Genomic DNA, 19,776 nt, shown 5'->3' on the forward strand with positions numbered 1-19,776 from the left:
TACTTTTGTATTCATTTCTCCTTGCAATAAACGTTAATATTCTATTAGCATTCCGTATAGCTATCTTATGCGAATCATATACCAGAACACCCATTTCCCCCTGCATGCCTCATCTAGTGATCATAATTCCATTTGTTTCAAGATAATTATGGAGAAGGTTTGGACTGGACCTTGGGTTGAGTCTTTGAATTGGTGGAAGGTCAATTTTGTGGGCATCTGGAAGGATCTGACAGGTGTGGATTGGGACAGATTGTTTTCTGGCAAAAGAATGCTTGGCATTCAAAAGTGAAATGTTGAGAGTATACAGTTTGTATGTTCCTATCAGGTTAACAGGTTTATGGAACCTTGATTTTCAAGGGATATTGAGGCCCAGGTTATGAAGAAGAGGGAAATATATAGGAGACACAGGCAGTAAGGAACAAATGAAATGCTTCAGGAGTATAAGAAATCCAAGAGAGAATTTAAAAGACATCAGGAAGGTTAGTAGAATGCATGGGTTATTCTGACAAACAAAGTGAAGGAGAATCCCAAAGGCTTCTACAAATATATTTCGAGCAAAAGGATAGCAAGGGCTGAAATTGGTCCACTTGATGATCAGTGTGGTCGTCTATGTGTGGAGCCAAAAGAGACGGGGGAGATCTTAATGGATTTTTTGCATCTGTATTTACACAGGAGATGGACAGAGCTTATAGAAGTGAGGCAAAGTAAACCTATACAGACTGAAGAGAAGAAGGTGCTTGCTCCAGAGATGTACACACAGTCTATAGAACAGAAGCAAAACAGTAGTGACTCATTGACTGTATCTGGATTACAGAACTGCAAGTGCTTGCTGTCTTGAAGCAAGTTAAGGTGAATAAGTCTCCAGGGCCTGACAAGGTGCCTCCTCGGCTAGTGCAGGGGCCTTGGCACAGTGTTTAAAATGTCCTTAGCCACGAGTGAGGTGCTGGAGGACTGGAGGGTAGCTAATGATATTCTGTTGTGCAAGAAAGCTCTAAGAATAAACCAGGAAATTATAGGTTGGCGAGCCTGATATCAGTAGTGCATAAATTATTGAGAGGCTTTGTGCGTGGTAGGTCATATCTAACTAATCTTAAGAGTTTTTTGAGGATATTACCAAGAAAGTTGATGAAGGAAAAGCTGTGAACATTGTCTACATGGACTTCAGCAAGGTCTTTGACAAAGTCCCAGTTGGGAGGTTACTTGGCATTCAGGATGAAGTAGTAAACTGGATTCAACATGGACTTAGCAGGAGAAGCCACAGAGTGGTATTAGATGGCCTGTGACTCATGGTGTGCTGCAGTGCTGGGGCCATTGTTGTTTGCCGTCTGTGTTAACGATCTGGATGATAATGTGATCAAGTGGATCAGCAAATTTGGGGATGACACCAAAATATCGGGCTTAGTAAGGAAGGGTATCAAAGCTTGCTGTGAGATTTGGACCAGCTGCAAAAAACATGCTGATAATGGCAGGTGGAATGTAATGCAGACAAGTGTGAGGTGTGGCACTTTGGGACAAATCAAATCAAGGCAGGACTTACACAGTGAACAGTAGAGCACTGAGGGGTGCAGTAGAACAAAAGTATCAGGGAGTACAAATTAGTAATTCTTTGAGAGTTATATTACCGGTGGATAGGGTTGTAGAGAGAGCTTTTGACACATTTTCTATCATAAATCAGAGTGTTGAGAACAGGTGTTTGAATGTTATGTTGAAGTTGAATAAGAATACAGAACGAATTTACAAGGATATTGCAAGAACTGTAAGACCTGATTATAGAGGAAAGGTTGAATAGGTTAGGACTGCAGTAAAGGCTTTTTCCATTGAGGCTGGGTGAGACTAAAACAAGAGGTCATAGGTTAAGGGTCAAAGTAGAAATATATAAGGGGAACTTGAGGAGGGGGAAATGCTTCACTCAGAGGGAGGTGCAAGTGTGGAATGAGCTGCCAGTGGAAGTGGTGGATGTGGGTTTGATTACAACATCGAAGAGAAGATTGGATAAGATCCTGGATGGGAGAGGTAAGAACAGTGCGATTGGTTAGACCTGGCAGGATAACAGTTTAGCATGGACTAGATGGGCCAAAGGGTCTGTTTCTGTGCTTGTAGTGCTCTATGACCCCATGATTCTATTTAGATATTAAACTTCTTTTTCACTGGCCTGCCAAAATAGACTATCTAATATTCTCCAAAATTATATATAATCTAGATCCTGCCCTTTCACAATATTTTTAGCCTCCTTTTGTCCTTTTTATAACCTCCTTTCTACACGTCATCAGCAAATTTAACATCTATCCCACTGTGTGCCTTCATCTTTAAATTTATATTAATTGTAAAAGGTTAACACTCCAGAACTAATCCCTGTGGCAGACCACTTGCCAACCAGAAACAGATAGATTTATGCCTACTTTCTGTTTCCTGGTAAAATGCCAATCTTCAATCCATGCCAATATATTACTACCCACAACATTAGCTTTTATTTTTGCAAATTATCTTTGGCAGTCCACGTCTTCTAGCAAATGAAGTTTAGTACTGATCCTTTTAATCCGCAGCACAAGTCATTTGTTCAATGAACTGGTCAAACAGATCAACTATGGCTGATAACCTTGAATTTCCTATGTGCCCTGTTAATAACATCCTTAATTCCAACAAAACATTTTTTTATGACAGGCATTAATTGGTCTGAATGTTTCTGCTTTCTTTTTAAAACCAAGATTTTAGAATTTGCTTGGTTTCAGGGCCATTTCTGTCTTTGAAATTGGCACCTGAAATTTACTTAGAGTTATGTACAGTATTCAACATTTTCTCTTTGAGAACATAGTTAGCCATAAAGAACACATATCGTTTCTTTATATACTCATTTGATGAAACCTGCCTACACACGAGCTGTCATTTTGACCCATTTCTTGCTAAGCAATGAAAAACATAAGAATTAGAAGCAGCAAAGCCATTTGACACTGCGTCTGTTCTTACATTCAAAAACATCATTGCTCATCTTTTATCTCAGTGCCTGATCCCAGCAGTATCCCCATATTTCTTGATTCTCTTAATATCTACGCATCTTTTGATCTTTTTATGAAGATACAGAAAGTGAAAGATCCTCTTCAGTCTTCTTGCATGAAGAATTCCAAAGACTCAGTCCCCTCTGGGTTAAGAAATACCTTTTCATCTCTGTCCTTAATGGCCAATCGTTACTTTTATACTATGATTCCTGTTTCTAAGCTTTCTGTACAGGGGAAATATAAACTCTGCATCTACCCTGTCAAGCCCTAGAATTGTTTGAGCACTTCAATGAGATTGGCTCTAATTCTTTGGAGCGTAGAAGGCTGAGGTACTTGATAGAGGTATTTAAAATTATGAGGGGAATAGATAGAGTTAACGTGGACAGGCTTTTTCCATTGAGAGTAGCGGAGATTCAAACAAGAGGACATGAGTTGAGAGTTAAGGGGCAAAAGTTTAGGGGTAACACGAGGGGGAACTTTACTCAGAGAGTGGTAGCTGTGTGGACCGAGCTTCCAGTAGAAGTGGTAGAGGCAGGTTCGGTATTGTCATTTAAAAAAAAATTGGATAGGTATATGGACAGGAAAGGAATGGAGGGTGAGTGCAGGTCAGTGGGACTAGGTGAAAGTAAGCATTCGGCACGGACTAGAAGGGCCAAGATGGCCTGTTTCCGTGCTGTAGTTATATGGTTATATGGCTCTCATTCTGTTATACTTAAAAGAGGGAAGGCAGACTCTGCTTAACCTCTCCTCGTACAACCAACCTGTTATTGCCAGGAATCAATCTGCTAAATCTCTGCCACGCTTCCTCAGTTGAAAATATACCTTCCTTATGTATATTTTCAAATGTGATCTCACCAGGGCTGCATATAAGATGTCCCTACTCCTGAACTGAAATCTTCCTGAATAAAGGACTTAACTTACATATAAGGACACTGCAATCATTCTGAATGCCATCACCTTTCAAGGTACATTTAACAGCATTTAATAGGAGTTCCAGGTTTCACTTATCTGCCAAGTTGGATGACTTTGCAATTTTCTACATTGTACTTCATCTATAAGGCCTCACCCATTCACTTAACCAATCTACCTCCCTGAGGCTCCCCTTTGGCCTTTCTCAGTTCACATTGCTCCCTGGCTCTGTGTAATCAGATATTACATCTGATCTCCTCAGCCAGATCATTGATACAGGTTGCCAACAGCTGGGGCTCCAACAGTGCCTCGGTGGAACCTAATTAGTCACAGTATCCCAAGACAAAAATGTTAGGTTTATCCCTACCTCCTGCTCATGCCCTATAACTAATGCCCAATCCATCAGAAAATACTATTAGATCTGTTAAATAGGGTTTCCTTTTCATAAATGCACAATGACCCAGCCCAGTCATGTTACTATTTTCAAAGTGCCTTCCTGAATAACAGATTTAAGTATTTTCCCCATTATTGATGGCAGGCTTAACCTGCCATCTCCTGTTTTCTCTTTCTCTTTCCATCCTTAAACACTGGGGTTACATTTGCTTCCTTACAATCTGTGGGAACTACCTTAGATTGCGTGGAATTTCTGGTGAAGATAAACAGTGCAGCCATCCTCTGCATAGTTACCTCCTGCAAAACCCGGAACGCAGGATGTTGGGGCCCTGGTGTTCATTGCTCTTCCATCTAATTTATTTCTCCAAAGCTATTTGTCTTGACATACTATTTTCTCCTACACTGGATGTCTGCAGTTTCTGATAAATTTGCTGAGTCTTGTTTTGTGAAGACAGATGCAATTTCTTTATTCCCTAGTATATTTCACCTGCCTCAATCGGTAAGGAACTCATATTAGCTCTGGCTTATCCTTTCCTTTTTTATTCCTACCTGTAGAAACATTTAGAGTTGCAGAGTCATAGAAAAGTACAGCACAGAAACAAGCCCTTCAGCCCATCAAGTCTGTGCTGAATCATTTAATCTGCCTACTCCCATGGACCATGGCGCTCCATACCCCGACCATCCATGTACATAAAGTTATTAGAAACTACAAAGCATTTATAATCTGTTTTTGTTTCTCCATTCCTTGGTCTTCCTTTGCTGAATTATGAAATTTTCCCAGCATTGATTTTTTTGGTGAAATATTAATATTTCCCTGAGATTCAAAGTTTCAAAGTACATTTATTATCAAAGTATGTGTGTACTATACAATCCTGATATTCATCGTCCCCACAGATGGTCACAAAACAAAGAAAACCACGGAACCAACCCGTTCAAAAGGCATCAACCATCAACCCCCCTCCCTCCCCCACGTGCAAACAGCAGCAAAGAGAAAGTGAAAACACCGAGTATAAAACACTAAATCAAAAGGCAGCTTAGCTCGCTGTTCATTATCCGCAGGCTGCCCCAATTTAAAAATCACCCAAAAGTAGAAACAAAAAGAGTGACCAGACCCAGGACTGAAAACTAGAGCACATCATAAACCCAAATTAGAGTCCAAATCCTCCACGTCAAACAAACCTTGCTCTGTCACCATCCGCTGACAGCTTCAAGGTAGCGAGAGAGATCGCTCGAACGCAAGGACCTTCCCTCAGGAGCAGTGTGAGAGAGAGAGAGAGAGAGAGGGAGAGAGAGAGTGAGAAAGAGAGAGAGAGTGAGAGGTAGAGAGAGAGAGAGAGAGGGAGAGAGTGAGTGAGAGAGAGAGTGAGAGGTAGAGAGAGAGATAGAGAGAGAGAGAGGGAGAGAGTGAGAGAGAGAGGGTAGAGAGAGGGGGAGAGAGTGAGTGAGAGAGAGGTAGAGAGAGAGAGCACCACTCGCAGACACCCTCCTCTAGCAGCAGTGAGTAGGAGACCAATGGACAGCGCTAAACACCTGCTCTCTCCTCGATGATTTCAATCTTCCTTGGCGCTTTAATTGGCGAGATCAATGAGAGATGAGTTGATCGTGGGCTTTCTCCCTATCTACTGGCTTCCTGGCCTCAATTCTGCACACTTTGGTTGTAGCCTTGTGGAACACTCTTGGAGACAGCAAAGATATGGTACTATCTTCAACTTCTTTCTATAAGCACAGCTATAGCACCATTCCAGTTGTATATTTTTTACCTTAACATAAATGATCTGCAAATTATGTAATAATTCCTTACATTTCAGTCATCAGATTTTCCTAACTTATTCAATGTGGCTCACCATTCCACCTAACCTCCTCACATCCGATGCATTTGTAACTTGGATTTAAGAACCTGGTTTTGGATAGTTGTGCTTAAGCATTCTCTTCCCTACATTCACCCCTCCTGTGTTTTATTCTGTTATAAGCACTCTCTCCATGCTGCAGACTACCATTTCTTGTCTTTTTATTCTTTTAATTACCAGCTTACTTCACACCCAGCCAAACTTCAATGCTCTCTTCTCTCCCTGAGTGTAGAGTATTGAGTTCAGTGTTCTTAGTCAATCATCAATTCTCAGTAGGTGCTTTGAAGTATTTCTTCAAGCTGTCAAGTTCTTCTGAAAAATGTATCAGTTGCCGTGACTATCTTTGATATTAGTTGTAGTATATTGAGTGCTGGTCTGTGAGTCAGTCTTGTGGAGCTGGCAAGTCCCGTCTCTGTAAAACCTGGCAACTGCAGGACATGTTGATCTACATTGCATAGTAGATTAACATGTAACACATGTGCTTTTGTCACATGTATAATGCCATTGTCATCTACAGGTAATCTATTTACCAAGAATATCAGGCTCCTCCCAGTCTCATTCTGAACCTTGTGTTTCATTGTTTCTTTTCCTGTTAATCTTTGATTGCTTTGTAGGTCTGTTTAATTCAAAACCTAGTTTAATTTACAGTTGTTAGTCTGAGATAGATGTCCATCCTGCACTCTGCAAGTACTCCGTGTCGTTTCCCAGTAGCATGAAGGTACCTCCAGTCTTCAAAGGTACTTGGGGCGTCCTCTGACCACCGAAGACCCAGTTCAAAGGTGGGGAATTTTAGCAAACTGTTAAACCCAACTCTTTTAAATGTTAGCCAATCTGCAGCCTCTCATTTCTAAAGCCTGGTTCTTTCCCCTATTTCAGTGAAACCCAGTCTTATCATTTTTAGGGTTGACTTCTCCATTGCTCTTCCTTCTGTCTGAACCCCTTCACAGCAACCTGTACATTCCTACCCTTCGGAGCCTGTCCCCATTCCAGTGATTTAGAAACTGTTGTCAATCACTTCAGGTTTCTCTGTTCCATTCGTTCACCAATCTTCTCCAGGTATGCTCAAATAATCTGCTTGTACAGTCCTGACTTACCACACTGATACTGTTTTGGCTACTCTACCCCCTGGTTTTCCCTCCTAAAACCTTTGCCAACAACCTGTCTCTGACTGTGAACAAAGCAGAAGAGATGGTTGTTGATTTCAGGAGGGCACAGAGCGACCACTCCCCGCTGAACATCAACGGCTCCTCGGTAGAGATCGTTAAGAGCACCAAATTTCTTGGTGTTCACCTGGCAGATAATCTCACCTGATCCGTCAACACCAGCTCCATAGCAAAGAAAGCCCAGCAGCGTCTCTACTTTCTGTGAAGGCTGAGGAAAGTCCATCTCCCACCCCCCATCCTCATCACATTCTACAGGGGTTGTATTGAGAGCATCCTGAGCAGCTGCATCACTGCCTGGTTCAGAAATTGCACCATCTCGGATCACAAGACCCTGCAGCGGATAGTGAGGTCAGCTGAGAAGATCATCAGGGTCTCTTTTCCCGCCATTACAGATGTTTACATCACACGCTGCATCCGCAAAGCAAACAGCATTATGAAGGACCCCACGCACCCCTCATACAATCTCTTCTCCCTCCTGCCATCTGGGAAAAGGCACTGAGGCATTCGGGCTCTCACGACCAGTCTGTGTAACAATTTCTTCCCCCAAGCTATCAGACTCATCAATACCCAGCGCCTGGCCTGACACCTTGCCCTATTGTCCTGTTTATTATTTATTGTGATGCCTGCACTGTTTTTGTGCACTTTATGCAGTCCTGGGTAGGTCTGTAGTCTAGTGTAGTTGTTGTGTGTTTTTTTTTCTCTGTGTTGTTTTTTTACGTAGTTCAGTCTAGTTTTTGTACGGTGTCATGTAACACCATGGTCCTGAAAAACATTGTCTCATTTCGACTGTGTACTGTACCAGCAGTTATAGTCAAAATGACAATAAAAAGTGACTTGACTTGACTTGCCTCTACCTTATGTCCCAAGAGTGTCCCTGAAATTCCTCTACCACAACTTTGGATCTGACCTACAATCCTTCTGTTTTCTCTGATGCATTTCCCTGAACTGTGCTTCTGAGCATATAGTGTTTATATTTTCCATTAGAGTTATCGATTCATACAGTAGAAAAACCAACCCTTCAGCATATCAAGTATATGTCAACCTTTCTGTCCATCTACACAAATCCTTTTTGCCCACATTAGAATCATATCCTTCTGCGCCTTGCCTACTTGAATGCCTCCCTAAGTACCTCTGAAATGTAGTGATTGTCTCTGATTTTACCATCTCCTTTGGCAGCAAGTTCCTAATATCAACCAACTGTGTAAAAGAAAACCTTTCCCCCATATTCATTTAAAACTCTTTCCTTTCACCTTAAGCTAATTCCCTCCTAATTTTGATACATATATGACAGGGTGGAGATACATCTCTACCAAATGAGATGTATGGTGTTTCTACCCTCCGCCAGCCTGCAGGTCACCTTTGGGCAAGGTGTACCACCTACTCTGAATTGAATTGACTTTATTTCTTACATCCTTCACATACATGAGGAGTAAAATCTTCACGTTACCTCCACTCCCCACCCCATATCAGGGTCATGTGAAGCCATGGGAGCAGGTGGTGGATGGTTGTATGAGCAGCTGGTGCATATCACAAGTCCTGGTTACGCGAACACTGATGCCCGGCAGACAACCTCTGAAAAGTATTGATAGTGGCTGGGGTCACCCGTCTTGTAAAGACACTGCCCAGAAGAAGGCAATGGCAAACTACTTCTGTAGAAAAATCTGCCAAAAACAATCATGGTCATAGAAAGACCATGATCACCCATGTCATACAACATGGCACATAGCAAATGAACGAACATAGTTACAGTAGAAATTTAGAATCTTCTTCCCTATCATAGGAAAAAGATTCAGTCAATCTACCCTATCTATACCTTTCAAAATCCTTTGTGCTTCTATCTGGTCACTTACAGTCTTTTCCGTTTCAGAGGAAACATACCCAGCCTATCCAGTCTCTCCCCATAGCTAAAGTTCTCCAAATCGAGCAACCCTCTGCACTCTCTCCAGTGGTGACCAGAACTGTACACCTTACTCCAAGAGCAATCTAACAATAATTTTGTAAAGCTGCAAAATAAAGTCCCAGTTTATATATTACTACATATCTCCCAACTTAGGAAGCTGAGTATGGCCTTATTGTATTGCCACTCATAGAGGACTATAAACTTCAATCCCAATACTCCTCTGTTTTAGCACCCCTATCGTTAACTGTAAAGGTCCTACCACTATCTGAATTCTCAAAGTATATTACCTTGCACTTGTCAGGATTAAAATTCATCTGCTAATGCTCTGTATATCTCTCCATCTACAGTATCTTCTGCTGTGACCTTAGACAGCATTTTGCACTCTCCACAGCACCACCATGTTATCTGTAGTCTCAGTGCACCTCCTATATTGACATCTCAATGCACAGCACACGCAGATATACGTAGCCCACTGCTCTACCTCCCTACACTCATGACTGAGCTCAGCTCACACACCATCTCTAACTACAGATGACACCACTGTTGCTAGTAAAATCTCAGATGGCAATGAAAAAATGTTCAGGAGCGAGACAGATTGGCTGATTGAGTGGTGTCACAACAATCTCCCATTCAGTGTCAGCAAGGCCAAGGATTAACTGTAGATCAGGAATGGGATGTCGGAAGAACATACTCCATTCCTCGTTGATGGGTCAGTCATGGAAAGAGTGAACTGCTTTAAGTTCTTGGGCAGCAAAATCTCAGAGGGTCTGCCCTGGGCTCAACAGATTGAGACAAACATGAAGAAGGCATGAAGGTGGCTCTACTTTGTTAGGTCTTTGTAGAGATTTAGTACATCACCAAAGACTCTAGCTCATGTGTACAGAGGTACGATGGAGTACATTCTGACTGGCTGTATTATTGCCTATTGTGGAGGCTGCAATATGCAGTATCACAAGAAGCTACAGAGGGTTGTAGATTCCATCACAAGCACAGCCCACTCATCACTGAGGACATCTTCAAGAGGTGGTGCATTAAGAAGGCAGCATCCATCATTAAGGGTTATCACCATCTGGGACGTGCCCTCTTATCATTACCTGCCAAAAACAATCATGGTCATAGAAAGACCACGATCGCCCATGTCATACAACATGGCACATAGCAGGGAGGGGGTTGTGGGGCCTGAAGACCCATACTAAATGGTTCATGAATCCATCAACACTACCTCATTGTTCCATGTTTTCACACTTTGTTTATCTTGTAATTTATAGTAAATTTATCTCTTTGCACTGTAATGCCACTACAAGATAACAAATTTCACGACATATAAGACAGTGATAATAAACCAAATTCTGATCTATTGTTAACATATTGTAAAAGAACTACCAGGCAAATTTCCTTTCACTAATTGTAAGGCAGTAAAATTTCTGTTCTTACAATTGCAATACCAACAAAATCCAAACGGAATCAACTGAACCAGTACAGAAGATATAGAGTAGCTGTGAGTAAAACCATTTATGTTAGTGATTTTACAGTTAATCTTTTATATTATTTTAAGATTTAATTCACTTGACTGAAATTTCCACACCCCATAGACTAATACTTCAGCATGCTTAGATGCAGAGACATAGTCGACAAATTAAAAATGTTCCTCCAATATTAAAAATATAATTTAGTACAAAACAGATGAATGTACATCAATGAAACTAAAGGCTTCATTATAGATATTTAAACTCATTTTAACTTACTTGGATGGTAGCAGACTAAACATTTTAATGTTTTTAAAAGCTATTTTTTAAGAGTTGCATCTATGCTAAGTTAATTTAATAAAGCTACATCAGGTTACGAATCTTAAATGTATTTCCAATCTTAAATGGATCAGAAATAACACCTCCACCTCGCTAAAAAGCAACTCTGGTATACCTCAGGGATGTGTGCTTAGCCCACTGGTCTACTCTCTCTACACCCATGACTGTGTGGCTAGGCACAGCTCAATGCCATCTATAAATTTGCTGATGACTCAACTATGGTTGGCGGAATTTCAGATGAAGATGAGAGGGCATACAGGAGCGAGAAATATCAGCTAGTTGAGAGGTGTCGCAGTAAGACCAAAGATCTGATTGCGGACCAACGTTCCCTCTGGGGCGGGGGGGGGGGGGGGTGTGTGTGTGTGTGTGTGTGTGTGTGTGTGTGTGTGTGTGTGTGTGTGTGTGTGTGTGTGTGTGTGTGTGTGTGTGTGTGTGTGTGTGTGTGTGTGTGTGTGTGTGTGTGTGTGTGTGTGTGTGTGAGAAAAGGGATTTAAACTGTGCACAAAAGGTTGTCTCCCTCTACCTCGCTGGCATGTTAAGTATATTTTGCGATTGTATACAATCATATTTCCTATTCTGGTTTCTGATTTGGACGGTGTTGACAATGTAGAGTTTGCAATGATTTGTCTGCAGATTTCAGAACTGGCTTATTTGTACTGTTTTTATTGAAGAAATTGTTGATTCAATTCACCATGTCAAATTCTAATGAAGCAAAGGGTATAAAATGCAAAAGAACTGCTAGTTCATTTAAAGCGGAATTACTTAATGAAGCAGGAGAAACCGCTACACCAAAAGCACATGAGGTCAGGAACGTGCAGCTACAAAAAATATTTATGTACAATACAGAAACTGGTGTTACCTACATTTATTGTTGCTGGAGAATTTGCAAGTGGGAAGTAGTGGAGTGATATTTGGAAACTTGATTATTAAAGCATCATTTAGCAAGAAAATCACATATGGATGGTGTATAAAAGCTCCAGCAAGGAAATCCTTCATTATCCTCTACACGCCTGCTAATTATGTTTGTGAGAGTGCAGATGAACAAGACCAGAAATGATCTAACCAGAGGAGATCAACATTCTTATTGACAGTTATTTTATTTCTTTTAAACAGTGAACAACAAACTGGACTTGGTAGTTCATCATCCTTAGAATAACTTCAGGTTCACTTCCACTTAAAAATTCCGTGTGCACATATTGTTGTCACTAGGCAAAAATTGCTCAGAACAAGATTTTTGTGCACACTGGTCATTGCAAATTAGAAGGAACATTGCTGTGGACTTCAGAAAGGGTAAGACGAGGGAACACGCACCAGTCCTCATAGAGGGGCCAGAGGTGGAAAGGGTGAGTTTCGGGTATCAACATTTCTGAGGATCTATCCTGGGCCTGACATATCAATGCAGGTATAAAGAAGGCACAACAGTAGCTATATTTCTTTAGGAATTTGAGGAGATTTGGTATGTCACCAAACATATTAGTGAATTTCTACAGAAGTACAGTGGAGAGTATTCTGACGGGCTGTATCACCACCTGGTATGGGGGTGGGGGGGCTACTTCACAGGATCAAAATAAACTGCAGAAAGTTGTAAACTCAGTCAGCTCCATCAGGAGTACTAGCCTCCATAGTATCCAGGACATCTCCAAGGAACAATGCCTCAAAAAGGCAACATCCCTCATTAGGGATGCCCATCACCCAGGACTTGGCCTCTTCTGATTGTTACAATCAGGGAGGAAGTACAGGAGTCTGAAAGCACACACTCAGTGATTCAGAAACAGCTTCTTCCCCTCTGCCATCCAATGTCTGAATGGATATTGAACCCATGAACACTACCTCACTACTTTTTTCTTTTTTATTAGTGCATTATTTAATTTAATTAAATTATTTAATATATATACTTAGTGTACATCATAGTTTTTTCTTTTACACTATTATATATTGCATTGTACTACTGTCACAAATTGAACAAATTTCATGGCATATGCCAGTGATATTAAACCTGACTCTGATATATTTTAATTGAAGAATATTACAGCTACTGCCCAGCTGTATTTGCGTATTAAAATGTTCTATAGTATAAGCAGTGCAATCATAGATATTTTCAAAGCAGTTTCCTAGTTCAAACCCAAAACTACCTGTTATGGAGTGTTCTGGAGTTATGTGAATATAGTAGATATTAATTCAAACAACAACCAGTCTTCAATTTGTTTGTAAATTGTGAGCAGTAAATTTAAGTTCAAAGCACAGGTTGGCCCACAGACTAAAGACTGCACATACATCAGCTAAATGTTAAAGCAATGGAGTTGTGTTAATTGGCCTGCATCAATCCAGACAACTATGGGTTTAAGTAATCTGTAGCATTGTAACTAAATTCAGTGAAGTGTCCCTGTCAAGGTATTTGAACATTCAGAGGTGCCTTCCACAGTAGATATGTAATTCAAAGGAACGTAGAAGTAAAGATTAATTAGTTTTATTGTCAACTGTCAATTGAAACATTGAATGAAATGCGTTGCTTGCATTGGATCATATCAGGATTGAAGTCAATGGAGAGACAATGAAGCTGATGATGTAAAAGTCTTTTCACCACAACAAGCAGGCATCATTTTAGAGACACTCTCAGTAGAGGTTCACAAACTCAAAGCTTATCACATTTTTATACCCTTCGGATCAATAGTAACAGTAGGTGATTCAATACAGTTTTAATAGCTACAATGGTGCTGTTTACTTTGGGTTGACAATGCTTCCTTTGAATTGCATATCTACAGTGAGAGACCCCTCTGAATGTTCAAAAACCTTTGCTGGGACACTTCCCTGAACTTACTTATAATGGTGCAAATTACTTAAACCCATAGTTGACTGGATAGCTGCAGGCCAATTAACACAACCCCATTGTCTTAACGTTTGGCTGATGCATGTGCAGTCTTTAGCTTTTAACTTCAATTTACTGCTTGCATTTTACAAAACAACCTAAGACTCTTTCTTGTTTGAATTAATATCTGCTATATTCCCATAACTCTAGAATATTCCCTAGCAGCCTGAAATATCTTTATTACCATCAGAATCAAATACACAGAGCTATGCCAGAACCATCTATTTTAAATTGCAGCCAAGAGATTTGCTGATTCCCTGGTTAGTGTATGAAAGCAGAACTGAGAAATTCAACCCTCACATCCCTTTCCATTCTGTCTTTCCACATCCTTCCATTCCCTTAGTAAACATAATTCCATTGATCTGTCTTGAGAATGTACAATGACTGAGACTCCATGCCCCATTTGTGGAAAATTCCCCGGATTTACAATTCTCTGATGACTGCAGTCTCTCATCTTAATCCCAAATGTCTGCAGTTTTGTGAGCCACCAATTCCAGATTTCACAGCCAAGGAAAATATAAGTATCTACCTTATTAAACTCCCCAAGAATTCCATATGTTTCAAAATAATGCATTTTATTCTCATAAATTACAGGGTATATAGACATTGCATTTTCAATCTCTCTTGTTATTATGTTCTCATCCACCTTAGGAATGAACTTTTGATTCATATTTCAACAGATTCCCAGATATGCAGGAAGGAGTAATTATTTATTATTGTTTCCAGGCTATCTTTGACCGAAACAGAAAAGATGAACTTCCAAGACTGCAGCTGGAATGGATCGATGGGATATGTGTTCCCCTTTATGAGGTAACATGTTGGATCTTCTCAAATATTCACTCAAACATTAACGCATGGAGTCCTGCTCTACTTCTAAGAGGTCAACAGGGAATAGTTTTCTTGCATGGATGACCATGGCAAGTTTGAGTCAGCTTTGCCTTCCAGCAGGGATTTGGAGGTGAAAGCTGTCGCCTCCTTTCTCTGGCAGACAACTGGAGAAAGACTGGAGCTCTCTGGCCCAATCCCTGTAATGATAAAAGGAGTAAATGATAGATTTCAGTGGGTGACTTCCCAATCGTGGCTCAGGTAAGGATAAAAGCAGCAACCCTCCTTCTTCGTTCAGGTACACACTGTTTTTTACGCCCACACTGCATCTTCAAGGATGTGTGCATGTTTGAAGCTTAAAGAACTGACATCAAATGTGCATAGTGTGATGGCTGACATCATTAGCAAACCCAGCAAAGGAATAGTGCATGCAAGCACTATTGATCAGTTTTCTCTTTCAAAATTATAAAGTAGCACATAAAAAAACTATCCCTTAAACTCTCGGATTCCATGCCAATGACTAAGCAGTCTTTTCTAAACAAGATTAAAGATACATGATCTTTGCTCTTTGCAATAAATATTTTGCCCAAGTTACACATGCTTCGTCTTCAAGGATTCCTAGGTAACCAGCTACTGCTTTTACTTTATTGACATTTTAGACCTTGTGGTGAAATCTCAATATTAAAAGCTAACCATTTTAAGTTGACAGACAAAGCAAATAATTGTATAACAAAGCAGAAATCTTTTACTATGTTCTGGGCACAATTAAATAAAAAGTGTACAGACTGTGTTCCCAGCTGAGTTTTTATTACTTAATGGAAAATCTTCTCCTTACACGCCAGTAGATGTATCTTTGTGAGAAGGGACTTGGCCACATGCTCCACTGCAATATTCAGCACACGGCAGAGTACAAATGATCTCCCCACATAATATGTCTGGCTTGCAGCTAGCTGTCTAATTAATTCTATATAGACTCAAATAGGTTAGTGACTATCATTTAACAAAGCTTTGCGAAGAATGCAATGCTCAAAATTCTAACCATTACAAGTACAATTAGTCATGCAAGCCAAGATCATAGAATCAGTCTTCTGTCAGAAAGTTGATAAATTTACAAAGCACAATTATTACTATTGAACAGAAAAGAGTTTTTTTCCCTTTGGGCAGTCTGTAGTGGGATTACCTTCCACTCCAGGCCACTTGCTGTTCTTTTCATGTCTCACGAGAGGTATCAACACTGTCAAGAGATTCAATTTCAAAGAGGACATAATGTCTTCACTGGCATTTAATTTAATATTTTCTCAAAGGGAGTGTTTATTTTGAACACTTAAAGCTCTGAAATCTCAACAGAATATCTTGTTAGCAATGTTCACTTTTTTTGTCTGGATGGAGTATTATTTGTTTGCAGGAATTATTTGTATTATTTGTATCCAGGCTTTTCTCCAGAGGTTCAGATGCTGGTCAACCTGGTGCTGAATTAATTGTTGGTGTTTGTTGGATCAACTCGGTGACTGAGACTTCTCAAATCTCCAGGGCAGAGAATTCCAAGCATTCGCCACGCCAAAGTGGAAAAAAAAATAAACATTCCCACTTCAGTTACCCCACAGCCCAGCATAACGGCCTTGTGTTTGACCCATTCTGTGATTCTTGGGAAGATTTTATAGTGGGGGAGGGGAGGTAGAGGAGCTGGTTCTACTTCATAACAGCAGCATGGCAGTTAGTGCAAATGCTATACAGTGCCAGCAGTCACCAACTGGAGTTCATTCTCACCACTGTCTGTAATGAGTTTGTACGCTCTCCCTGTTCCTCTGCGCGCTCCAGTTTTCACCCACATTCCAAAGCTCCATGGTTAGGATTAGGGGTAGTAAATTGTGGGCATGTTATGTTGGTGCCAGAAACGTGCCGACACTTGCCGACTGCCACGGCACAATCCTCACTGATCTGATTTGACACAAACAACACATTTCACTGTATGTTTCAACATACACTTGACAAATCTTTACATCCAGCTGCTTTAACTCAAGGTGCAGAACATCTAGTAACAAATCACCTCCTTGTTCTAGAGCAGCATCAACTGCTGTGGCTAGTAGATATTCTAAATATAATGTTCTATTTCTCATTGTTTCCTGCAAAAAAAAAATCCCTCTCATGCTTCTATTCTTCGCCTTCTATTCTTTTTGTTATTAGCATACATCGAGGAGTAAGTTAATATCCACCTTGTTGTTGTTGTTCCTCTTCACGGCTTGTGGCACTTTGGGCAGCGTTTTTTGCCATTTCTGTAGAATTTTGCCTCTTTTTACGAGGCCGAGTTGCTAGCTCAATGCTCAACCCAGCACTGATGGAAAACATGCAAGGAGCTGGCTGGATTTGAACTTGCGACCATTCGCCTCGAAGGACAGTGCTGATACCACTACACTACCAGCTGGCTTACACATCTGTGTGTGAAGACTAAAGCTGGGACACCTGGAGCAAACTCACCTTCGCAAAGGACAGGAAAACTCCACAGAGACAGTACCCAGTGTCAGTATAGGAGCCATGTATCTATTGTCTGTCTGTATTTAACTTATGTTGTGCATCCTCACTCTGGGTTAAGGTAATTTGTCATGTGGGTTTAGGCAGTGGTTAGCAGAGTGGCGGTTAAAATAAATGAATATAGTTGCCTATTCACCTGTTTGGTGGCAAAGGGAGGGGGTGAGTATTTTCCACTGACCACTTGTCTTTGACCATTTGTCCTTGTTTGAATTTGATCCACAAATGAGAGAAAATCTGCAGATGCTGGAAATCCAAGCAACACACACAAAATGTTGGAGGAACTCAGCAGGCCAGGCAGCATCTATGGAAAATAATACAGTCGATGTTTCAGGCCGAGACCTTACAGTCTAGAGGAAGGATCTAGGCCTGAAACATTGGCTGTAATTTTTTCCATAGATGCTGCCTGACCTGCTGAGTTCCTCCAGCATTTTGTGTGTGTTACTTGAATTTGATCAAATTAATTTGACATGCAGTACAGAAAATTCAAACGATGTTATCGTTGGTTTGTAATAAAGGATTAAAAGTGCTTTTTTTCTTGGAGAAAAGTTTGTTTTCAGGTAGTCACTACAGTCAAGATGAATCTGGGTCCCTGGAATGGTGAGGATCTTTAGTAATATTAAATGAAACACTAATCTTTTTAGGAGCTTCATGTGGTGTCTAAGTATGTTTGTTTAATTGGATTTAGACATTACTGTACATCTTCACTTTTGAGAAACAGCCGATTACAAAATAGAAGTATGGATACTAGTCAATGGCCAGTCTGCATTTGATGTTGAACTTCTTAACTCAGTTTATTCCATCGTTGTTCAGGATTTCTCAAAAGCAAGTTCAGAGCAGACTGAGATAATTATTTATAAAAGGACAGCTGCGATACAAGACAAAAGGATTCAAAGGAAATCATGAAGGATTGCTCCTGCAAAAGAGCAAAAGGTGGATCATGGAAATATTGGTTTTACCAAGCCTCAGCCTCAATGGTTTAGCTATTAATTTGCCACAATTCAGCAAAATAAAATAATTATTACTTTGTTAGCTTCAAGTAAATGAGAAAACCTCTGTTAAATGAATTTTTGCTAACTAATTTTATATCATTACTGATGAAGATGGAGTAAGATACTCTCTTCTCAACATTAAACAAGACTTGCCTGAGCACTGACGCTGGAGGTAAATGTCCCTTACTGTGAGTGACTGCCTAGTCCCGCCTACTCTATGACATCACTAGGGAGCCGCTCACCCAATCACGGCCAAGGAGCCAGGTTGTTAGCGTTTAAATAAAATCAGAAAATGTTGGAAACACTCAGGAGGCCAAGGAGATAATGTCTCATGTCAAAGTCTCTTCATTAGAACTGGGAATAGTGCGGTTAGAAGTGAATTTTTAAATGTCCATCAGGTCCATGATGGCCCCAGCTGTGCAATCCCATTTGATTCCCTTTACCTTATTTCCCTATGGATTTCCTACTTACTCTCTCTCACATGACTGCTTTTCATTTTTTTGCTGCTTGCCAAAACCAAAAGGTAATTCTGCTCTTGTTAATTAACCTACCAGGATATCTTCGGCATCGCTCTCAAAATGTTGGAGGGACTCAGCAGGTCAGGCAGCATCTATGGAGGAAGAAGGGTTTCAGGTGGAGACCCTTCTTCAGAACTGTCTCGGCCTGAAATGCTGCCTGTTTGAGTTCCTCCAGCACTTGGCTCAAGACCTCCAGATCTGCAGAATCTCTTGTGCCTCAGACATTCTTTGGGATACGGGAGAAACCTGCAGGGCAAACATATAAAATCTGCACACGCAACACCTGAGATCAAGATTGAATCCAGGTCTTTAGAGCAGCACCAACTGCTGTGTCACCATACTGCCCAGGGAATGTGGGAGGAAATATAGCTGTGGGATCCTGTGGGCTCATGATACATGTTGGGTTGCAAACCGGACTCCTGAGACAGAGACTGAGAAATCTAGACAGGGAAACATCAGAGATGAGCCACGTGAAAGGCAAGTGTATAAATAATGACTGCTATATTCCAGTAATCGGATCCATTGTGTACTTGAGCAAAACTGCTGCAGTGAACAAGCAGCCCAACATTACAACCATTACCTTGTCTAGACAGAGAGAAGGACTGGTAACAGAGAGTTCAGTATATAAAAAAAAGCAATTTGGTTTTTAAGATGGATTATAGAACTTGTAATCTGCTAAATCAAAACCCTGGTATGAAAATATCTGGAACATTTATCAAATGTGTATTGTTCTGTGTATTGTTGCATATATTCTCATCGTGCCAAAGGGTTCTTTGCATACATCTGCTTTCTCATTCTCTCTGCAAGGAGCTTGATGCTCTTGTGTATTCCAATATTTCTTTCCATCTATTATTTATCAATTGTTGGAATACATCTCTTCAGCATCAGGTCCAAGTGAAATTATCAGTTGTCAGTTATATTCAGCTCCTGACACTGAATTATATTCAAGTCAGCAGAATAAAACATTGGAAGGGAATATAAATGGAGGCTGGTACTCTCTTAGAGATTTAGATGAATTTTTCTCCCTTAAACCACAATC

At 40.6% G+C, this 19,776-nt stretch overlaps 1 protein-coding gene across 1 annotated transcript in view; it reads left to right on the top strand.

The window, feature by feature from the left end:
- The window catches only part of pde11a (phosphodiesterase 11a), a 244,611-nt gene that overhangs the window by 208,408 nt on the left and 16,427 nt on the right, over positions 1-19,776 (top strand). The window contains exon 19 of the mRNA XM_073047136.1: positions 14,603-14,686. Within this exon, the coding sequence (XP_072903237.1) occupies positions 14,603-14,686 (84 nt within the window). The remainder of the gene's footprint in view (positions 1-14,602; positions 14,687-19,776) is intronic.

The sequence above is a fragment of the Hemitrygon akajei genome, chromosome 5 (genome assembly GCF_048418815.1).
Source record: "Hemitrygon akajei chromosome 5, sHemAka1.3, whole genome shotgun sequence".
Taxonomy (NCBI): Eukaryota; Metazoa; Chordata; class Chondrichthyes; order Myliobatiformes; family Dasyatidae; genus Hemitrygon; species Hemitrygon akajei.